The following is a 9891-nucleotide window of genomic DNA, read 5'->3' as shown; positions in this document are numbered from 1 at the left end:
AACTTCCCCTGGTGCAGCTTGAGGCCGTTTCCTCTTGTCCTATCGCTTGTTACTAGGGAGAAGAGACCGACCCCCACCTCCCTACAACCTCCTTTCACGTAGTTGTAGAGAGCAATAAGGTCTCCCCTCAGCCTCCTCTTCTCCAGACTAAACAACCCCAGCTCCCTCAGCCTCTCCTCATAAGACTTGTGCTCCAGACCCTTCACCAACTTCATTGCCCTCCTCTGGATGCGCTCCAGCACCTCAATGTCCTTCTTGTAGTGAGGGGCCCAAAACTGAACACAGTACTCAAGGTGCGGCCTCACCAGTGCCGAGTACAGGGGCACTATCACCTCCCTGGTCCTGCTGGCCATGCTATTCCTGATACAAGCCAGGATGCCGTTGGCCTTCTTGGCCACCTGAGCACACTGCTGGCTCATGTTCAGGCGGCTGTCAGCCAACACCCCAGGTCCTTTTCCACCAGGCAGCTCTCCAGCCACTCCTCCCCAAGCCTGGAGCATTGCATGGGGTGGTTGTGACCCAAGTGCAGGACCCAGCACTTAGCCTTGTTGAATCTCATACAGTTGGCCCCAGCCCAACGATCCAGCCTGTCCAGGTCCCTCTGCAGGGCCTTCCTACCCTCCAGCAGATCGACACTTCCACCCAACTTGGTGTCATCTGCAAACTTACTGAGGGTGCACTCAATCCCCTCATCCAGATCATCAATGAAGATGTTGAACAGGACCGGCCCCAACACTGAGCCCTGGGGAACACCACTCATGACTGGCCGCCAACTGGATTTGACTCCATTCACCACCACTCTCTTGGCTCGGCTGTCAAGACTGTTGAGAGCTCCATGTGAAGCGCCCAGGGAAGCGGTTGAGTCTCCATCCCTGGAGGTATTTAAAGAACGGATAGATATGGTGCTTGAAGACATGGTATAGATGGACTTGGCAGTAATAGGTTAACAGTTGGACTCGATGATCTTAAGGGTCTTTTCCAACCTTGATGATTATATGATTCTATGATTCTATGTGCTCACCTGAGCTTAGTCTATGAGTATATATATATATATATATATGAAGATATATTCCTGGAGGGCTGCACTAGCAATCATCAGACATGGTCTTGTGACTAAAAATTAAATCAAGCAGACTTAAGGTTGTAAATAAGGCACTTTTTAAGAAAAAAATATTAATTTAAGAGAGCGTACTACCCAGCCCCTGGGTTATGCCACGGAGGGCATCGGCTGGCTGCTCCGCCTCGAGTGTTGGATTAGCCGTCCTCCACAGCCCCAGATAACAGTAACAGTCAACAACGCCCGGCACCACCCGCACTCTCTGAGGCCTAGGGGGCCGCGTCCCCGGGGCGCCCCGTCCCCATCTCCTGTCCCGCGGGGGGGGGCTCCTCCCGCCTGCGGCCGTTTCCGGTCGTCCCCCGCCTGCCGCTGCCACATCCTCCGCTGACATCAGCTCGCGCCGCCATATTGGAGGAGAAGCCGCCTCCGCCAGCTCGGCCACCGCAGGGGGGGGACGGCGGCCCCCACTGTCGCTGCCTCTGCCTCCCCTGCCGCGGCCGAGCGCTGCTCCCCATGACTTCCCCCGGCCGGCTGCTCCTCTGGTGCGGATAGGGCGGAGGCAGGAGCGGCTCCCGTCCTTTCTCCTTCTCCCCTCCCCCCCCCTTGAGCGGTCGCCAAGCCCCTCTCCCTGCGGCGGGCCTTTGCCCTCCCGTCGCCTCCAGCCATGACTTCCCTGACCCAGCGCAGCTCTGGCCTGGTGCAGCGCCGGACTGAGGCCTCCCGCAGCGCCGCCGCCGACAAGGAGCAAGGGGTGGGGGGCGGCCCGGAGGATGAAGGCCGCCGGGACGAGCCCGGCGACGACGAGAAAGGCGACTCCAAGGAAACGCGGCTCACCCTCATGGAAGAGGTGCTGCTCCTGGGCCTCAAGGACCGTGAGGTGCGGCCGGGGCCGTGGCGGCGGGTCTGGGGCGGGCCGAGGTGAGGGGCGCTGGGCAGGGGGTGCCTGAGGGGACACCGGTTATTCGGGGACTTATGGAGGTCGTTGATGGGGAAGGGGAGCCGAAGTGGCGCTAGGGTGCGGGTGGGATGGGGGCAAGGACGCTGTTGGGTGAGTATTGTTGTGGGTTTGGGGCAGAGGCGTTGCTGGGGACGGGGACTGTGATGTTGCTAGGGGTAGGGGCGCATGCTGGAACAGGCTCGGGATTTTGGAGGAGGTGAGGAAGATGCTTGGATGTTGGGCAAGAGGGAACCTCGCAGAGATTTCGGATCGCCCTTTGGATGCAGGCTTCGCAGAGGGGCTCTAAGGTAGTATCTCAAGGAAGGCAGCGTAGGGCTTGGGGGAAGACGGGGACCTGGAGCCTCTGACAGTGTTGGTGGTTGACTTGGAGGCCCTGGTTAGACCCGTGATATTTATACTCCTGTACTTACCCATAGCTCTAATGTGGGAGCCTTGTCTACTCCTATGTATTTTGTCAGACACAACTATATGGTACTTATGGGTTTTTCAGGTGCTTTAGGATGCTTAGCAGCCCTTTTTAATAAGACTTTCCAGACTAACACATGTTAAAAATGTCTTTGTGGAGATACATGACAAAAATGGGCCTTGAATAATGAGAAGTGTGTCAAAATGAGGAAATGGTGTTATTATGTAATTCTGTGGTTTTACTCAATTTATAGCTTAATTGGGTGTCATGATACTGTGAATAACAGTCATTGAGGAAGGTATACTTCTACCAGTGTGCTGGATTTTTTGTTTCATTTGAGAAAGGTAATCAACATAAAAAGCACGCACACTGCAGAGAGTCAGTCCTGTCAGTTTAGTTTGATGTTGTGTATGGTGAAGTATAACGTGAGTTTATTTTAGATGTGAGTTATAATATGAATTTAATTAAGCAACCTGCCTTTTTTTTTAGTGATAAGTAAACAAATGAAACCAGTTTATTGATTTGGGTGGAAGTCTCTTAATACTGTGCGTGTTCATGAGCACAGAATAATGGGGGGGGAAAGCTGCTAAGTTATATGTTCTTTGACTATATGTTGCATCTAAAATAAATTTGCTGGTTGATAACGAATAGGTTAAAGAGTAGTTTTCCTAGTTAACATTTGTTTTTTAATGCGTGTAGGTATATCTGTATATATACCTGCCACAATAACATATTTTATTTCTCTCTCTCAGATTGTGAATTTTGGGCCATATTCTTGTAATCCCATTTTTTTTCAGATGGACCTTGCCATGGCATCCTAATACAGTCAGTAGATATTCAGAGTGTTGTGTTCTTCCACCTGTTGAATCTGAAGACTTGTGCATATGTGTGTTTCTCTTTCTACACGCCTGAATAGTTGCAAGAAAGTAAGTTAGGTGTGACAAGACAGAAGGTGGGATAGACTGGGTGATCTTTCAGCCCTTTTTTTTTTTCCCATGATTGTGTGCTAAATCTTCTGAATTTGTGGGCGTTAGGCTGTAAAGATTTCAAGGCAGGGAACGTTCTGTCTGCCTAGAAAGAATATACGGTGCAAGTATTCCTAGTTATATCAAAAGTTAATAATTAACATTGGGCCTAAAAATCCAGCTTTGCACCGGTGTGCATCAAAATTGTAAATCATCTTAACTTTGCTAAGTGCAGCAGTGGCACACACTGCAGATAATCTAATATTTCTTTGTATGGAAAAAGGAGCTAAGTGATTACAATGGCACAGATATTCATGACTCCCTTGAGATTTTGCAGTTGAGATGTCAGACAAAAAGGATGATAATGTCATCTCTAGGGTAGGGGGCTTATGTGCACAAACTGCAGCATACACCGTTTCTGAGCTTTGTTAGACATGAATCACTAGGGTTTGTATTTTGGTTTTGTGTCTGCTTGTAACCTTCTCTCTTACACTATGTAAACCACTTTGTCTCCACGGTTTTTCCCCTTTTAAAACTGAAAATAAAACTATAGATTTATTTTCAAATATGATTTCTTTTTTTGTTCTCTATTGTTCTAATTATAAACAAAACTTAGGTACTTTATGCATCTGGAAATGCTTTTTATAAAGTTTTTACTTCCAATAGAATTGATTTCCCGTGACATTTGTGTGAAATTTTGTCATGACAGCAAGCAGTGAAAAGCAATATAGGGTCTGTAAAGTATAATTGTGAAACTACACAAAGTGTAAGGGAAAGGCAAAGGCAGGTATGTGAGCTATAAGCTCAATTGAAAGCCAGTAAATTTAAAGCTGATAACATCCTTCCTTTTTATTGCAACAGGATAAAATAATTTAGTGTTGATTTTAAAATAAATAAATAAAATAAAGGAATCTGAATTGGCCTAAGAACATGTTTCCCTAGAAATAGCTTCTTTCTCAGAAAAGTCACTGATAACTGCATTGATAACTTAGCTTTGAGGGTTTTTTTTGGGTAATTTTATTTCTAATATTAAACACTGGTGAATATGGCTTAACATTATGTAAATTGTATAAAAAAAAAAGAAAAAAGAAAAGCTTCACATGTAAGGAGCTACCATCTATAATTTTTAAGTGTAGATGGCAGAACCTTTACTCATAGGAGAGAGTTTTCCAGGAAGATTCAGACAGTGATGGATTGACGAGTTTAATGTTTCTAGGAGATTGTTAGATATTTATGTGAATCCTGCTTTCAGGATAGCACAATGATTGTAACAACCACAGCAAAACTTTTGAGTTGTTGCCTGGTTGTTGCTGTAGTATGGGTTCAGTGATGGGAATGTCCAGCTGCCCTAAAACAAACACAGCATGCCTCAATCCCATTCTTAATGCTTGAACACAAAATTAACTGCATTTGCACATGCTTCCTAGACACGGTCTTTTTTTTTTTTTTTTTTCCCCGTTTGGCCTAATTAAAATGTAGTTTATGTACATGGATTGGTTGCTCTTTTTTCTACCAATGGTTCCTCTTCCGTTTGTATCTTCTGTGTATATGTAACTATTTCTGTATTCCAAGGTCAAGATACGTTTTAAGTGGTATGTGTTGAAATATGTGCATGCTTGCATAACATGACAGATGCAGTGTCCTTGGAGGAGCAGGTAATATACTGGAACAAAAGGAGCATCACAAGAACACCTACAACTTATTTGGAAACCCTTCAGAAACATGACTGGGAAAGGGAATCATGTTCATCCATTTAGAATAGAGCAATAGCCTGTTGCTATGGGAATAAAAAATACTTACCAAAATAAAATACTTTGCTGTATTAGGTTAAAAATAGTATTGCAATAGAATAGGTCAAAGCCACAGCAAAAGGGAGGTTATTCTGTAGAACTACTGAAGCATCTGAGGTCATCACTCCCAAAAGAAGGGTGTGATAAATATTAAGTTAGCTTATTTAAAAATGACAGCTAAGAGATGAGTACAGGCCAGTTTGTTTATTACAGCTCTTCCAGACATCTTGTAGCTCAGTCCCATAGAAAACTGAGAGGCTGCTAGGTGGCTGTGCTCTTTAACTGTCGCTCCATTTAAGTTTTTTGTACATATAGGGGTGTTTATGGTTTTTATGGGGTTTTTTGTGTTTTTTTTTTTTTTTCCTTTTTGGAGTTCTCCTGGTACAAATTGTGAATCTATTAAAATACAGCAATGCACACAGCTGCTCCTATCCTCTATACAATGTACCACATCTAAACAAATTGAAGCAGCTATAGAGACACGGCACCTACTTCTGTAGTTCAGATAATTATATTTAGTAAGAAAAAATACTTATTTGATCTGTAAGTAATTCCTTATTTGCTGAAAGAAAACTCACATGAAGTATGCTGAAATAATTGTCATGTACTGCAGTATGCTGCAACAGTAAATATTTCTGGTTTTATTTACACTTTTGTTGGTGAAGACTAAAATGTCATTTGTGAGGGTGAAGTAATGTTAAATCACTTTGTTAGGTACAGAAATTCTCTTGGATCTTTGTTACTTGTATTTGACTTTCAGAAACTTAATTTATTGCTGAAGATTTAGTGTTACAGCTTTTTGTCCAAATAGTTCATGTGAAGGTCTCCAGCTTATGATACTTTTCATTGTATTGAAATAAGTTATTAGAGAGCCAGTTTGCCTGCTTCAGATTTTGGGCTCTTTGGAGGATGACGTGCTGATTTGGAAGCAGCACTTTGGATACAAGTTGACATTGTGTTGAAATGGTGTTTATGTTTCGTGGTTCTGCATGCAGCTAGTGTGGTTATCCCTGTTCTTACAGCATGGCTAATCTGTAATCTATATTATTTATTCATGGATAACTTCCAGTGTAGTGTAGTCCTTTCTTTCATGTCAAGCTGTCTAGTGTAGGACAAAGGCAAAAACATTGTTAAAGCCTTTCTAGTGATACTTCTTGGTTTTTCTAAGTGCTCTTAAAAAACAAAGCTGTAAATCTTTTTCCTCTCCTATAGCAAGCTGTTTTTATTAAAAATTTTGCATGAAGTATATCTGAAAAAGTATTGCTGTTAATTGCTAGAAGGGAAGTAATCATGGAACTGAAAACTAACTTTTTACGTTAAAGAAAAAGTGGTATTATTTCAGGTGTTCTTTGATACTAAAGTAGTTCAAGTACTGCAGCATTTATCTCAGTTAGCTAAGCTACATGTATGGTGCCGCCTTAGCAGTGCTAAATTGACCAGGCTACAGACAATATATTCAAGAATGACTTTCCTACTCACAGAGCAAATAATTACTACAGCACATATTCACTTCTGTGTTGCATTACTGGGGGAATTGTAGAATGGCTTCAGTTGGAAGGGACCTCCAAAAGTCATCTAGTCCAACTCCTGCTGCAATGAATGGGGACATCTTCAACTAGATCAGGTTGCTCAGAGCCCTGTCCAGCCTGATCTTGAATGTTTCCAGGGATGGGGCATCTATCACCTCTCTGGGCAACCTGTTCCAGTGTTTCACCACCGTCATCGTAAAAAATTTCTTCCTTATATCTAGTCTGAATCTGCTCTCTTTTAGTTTAAAACCATTACCCCTTGTCCTATTGCAACAGGCCCTGCTAAAAAGCCTGTCCCCGTCTTTCTTGTAGGCCCCCTTTAAGTACTGAAAGGCTGCAATAAGGTCTCCCCACAGCCTTCTCTTCTCCAGGCTGAACAGCCCCAGCTCTCTCAGCCTTTCCTCATAGGAGAGGTGTTCCAGCCCTCTGATCATTTTTGTGGCCCTCCTCTGGACCTGCTCCAACAGGTCCATGTCCTTCCTGTGCTGAGGGCTCCAGAGCTGGATGCAGTACTCCAGGTGGGGTCTCACCAGAGCAGAGTAGAGGGGGTAGAATCACCTCCCTCGACCTGCTGGCCACGCTCCTTTTGATGCAGCCCAGGATACAGTTGGCTTTCTGGGCTGCGAGAGCACATTGCTGTCTCACATCCAGCTTTTCATCCACTGGAAGGATGGGAAGGGGAAGCTACTCTGGAGTAAATGTTTCAGTTTCCTCTGCATAGACAACATTCTCAATCTGTTTTCTCATAACTTTTAGTAAAGAAAGAAAAAAATAATAGTCAATTTATCATGTGCCACTTTTAACTGGGTTTTTCCCAGCTTGCAAACAGGTCTTAGATCAATTTCAGTAATTTATTTTCTTTCAGAAATATTTGTAAAATGTTACTGCAGAATGATTTCGCATTTCAGACATAAAAATTACAAGGTTACACATAAAATAGTGCACAACTGTTCTCTTCATCTAAGTGCATTGTATGTAAGCCTGGATGAGTAGGAGCACATAGGTATGTGGAACTATGACTAAGCTGTTAGTCTGAGTGCAGATCACTATTCTGCATGTCAAGTCTTCCCCACCTCCCCCAGTATATCTTATACTAAAATACTGCATTTCAATCCTTTTTTTCCTTTCCTTTTTTTCCTTTCCTTTTTTTCCTTTCCTTTTTTTCCTTTCCTTTTTTTCCTTTCCTTTTTTTCCTTTCCACCATTAAGATAATAAAATAGTATGCCTTGTAAGCTAGATCTTTGTAAATGGAGAGCTGTTAAACGCTCATAGGTCTTTTATTTGTGGATGTTACAGGATTTATTCATCACACTGGGAAATTAGGCTATCAGGCTTTTTGCATATCTTTCTGTTGCTGGTATTCTTTTAAGCACTTGTAAGCTACTTATTGCTATACACTTTCTAGTCATCTGCCTTTATGGCCTTACTAGATAGCATCGTGGTTGTATTAGTTAGAGAGTACTTAACTGCCAGGCTAGGTGTCTTTTGTACATGGGATGTACCATGAGTTTTCTATTTAGCAAATAATTTTTGCACAGCACATTGCACTTCCATTTTTTACTTCAGTAGACACTTGATTTTACTCCGGCACTTTCACATTTGACAGTATCTACCACGAGAGAAGCATTCCATATGTATTATGTTGCCATTTCAGTATGTATTCTGCATTGCACAGTGGAGAAGGCAGGTATGACATTTATTGGCTAGGTTGAGGTAAATGCCAGATGGATGTTTGATCTATACTAATCACTTAGGAAGTGCTAATTACAACTGCTTTGCCTATGCTGGATGTTTAAATGGGACTTCTGCTTTAGCAGCATCTGCAGTCTGTGTCTGAGACTTTCAATTTACAGTTAGTACGTTAAGTACTAAACGGAAGAACTTGTTCCTTTTAATGTGAGAACAGTGAAATGAGTGGAATTTTTTATCTCATAGTGAAAATGTTGACATGGCAGTATTATGAGATAGTCTGTTTCTTGAAAATTGTTTGCACCTGGATAAGTGAAACCAGTGAGAGACCTGTTCACAAAAGAACAAACTGAAAGGAAACTAGGGGAAGTTTAGACAAAGAGAGGAATTCCTATCCATTATGCACACTTTTTTTTTTTTTTTTTTTAAACACCCAAAACATTGCTCTGGAAATCCATCCACATTAATGGTTTGAAATAACACAGTGCTTTATAGTGTTTTAAATTGTGACAACCGTAGAAGAAAAGGTAGAAGAGAGGGATAGTTGTTGTATTTGGGGGCAGATACAGTATATTTATAAGCCCAGAAGAGGGAATTGTAGTTTTAATGTGGCCTAGTTAGTCAAAGTCAGTGAAACTTCCACCTATTCTTTAGTCAGCCAATATTAGACTTGCTTTGTCTTCATTAGAAGGACATACGAGATTTTGGTTTTCTTACTGTTTTTAAGAGGAGTGTACTGGGTCTGGCTGGGGTAGAGTTAATTTTTTTCACAGCAGCCAGTATGGTGCTAGGTTTTAGATTATTTTTTTTTTTTAACCAAAACAATGTTGATAACACACCCATGTTTTAACTGTTGATGAACAGTGTTTACACAGCATCGAAGCCACCTCTGTTTCTCACTCTGCCTGCCCCCAGTGAGTAGGCTCGAGGTACGCAAGAAGCTGTGAGGAGGGACAGCCAGGACAGCTGACCCCAACTGATCAAAGGGATATATATAGTGTATAGTGTCATGGTCAGCAATAAAAAGGGAAGGGGGGGGGGTTGGTAGGTGGTCATTGCTTGGGGACTGGCTGAGCATCAGTCTGCGTGTGGGAGGTGGTGAGTGAATGTCTTTGCATCACATGTTTTTTGGTTTGGTTTGGTTGTTTTTTTTCTTCACTTTTGTTCTTCCTATTCTCTCCCCCCATCTTGCTGGGGGGTGGGGGAGCAGTTGTGAGGGACTTAGCTGCCAGCCAGGGTCAACCCACCACTAGGAGACACTAAATGTGTGTAAGATTTGCATTGCAAGCTTCTGGTTGTATCTAGGCAGGATGTGAGTTATTTTTCTGATCCTGCTATATTTGCTTACTGCTGTGGGAAGCCTTGGGGTTTTTTTGAGTGAAATATCTGATGTGGAGGATTTAAGCACCAGTTCTAATTAAACATTTCTTTCAAATAAATGTCAGATTTTATTCTCAGTGACAATAGGTAGTAGTGTAGAAATCAATTTGCAGGTTA

The 9891-nt window shown here is 42.8% G+C and overlaps 1 protein-coding gene across 2 annotated transcripts in view; it reads left to right on the top strand.

The window, feature by feature from the left end:
* Positions 1-1409: 1409 nt before the first annotated feature.
* LOC104009850 (Golgi phosphoprotein 3) overlaps positions 1410-9891 on the top strand; it is a 36664-nt gene continuing 28182 nt past the window's right edge. The window contains exons 1-2 of one of the 2 annotated variants that reach the window (XM_087762603.1): positions 1796-1934; positions 3219-3347. In XM_087762603.1, coding sequence (XP_087618729.1) covers positions 3306-3347 — 42 coding nt within the window. In that variant the 5' untranslated portion in view covers positions 1796-1934; positions 3219-3305. Of the gene's footprint in view, positions 1935-3218; positions 3348-9891 lie in introns of both variants that reach the window. The other variant, XM_087762602.1, reaches the window with a different exon arrangement.

This window comes from Nipponia nippon, unplaced genomic scaffold (assembly GCF_047370975.1).
Source record: "Nipponia nippon isolate SJK-2023a ecotype South Korea unplaced genomic scaffold, ASM4737097v1 scaffold_26, whole genome shotgun sequence".
NCBI classification, from domain to species: domain Eukaryota; kingdom Metazoa; phylum Chordata; class Aves; order Pelecaniformes; family Threskiornithidae; genus Nipponia; species Nipponia nippon.
The sequence above is the reverse complement of the archived record's forward strand: the minus strand, read 5'-3'. Positions and strand labels throughout refer to the sequence as shown.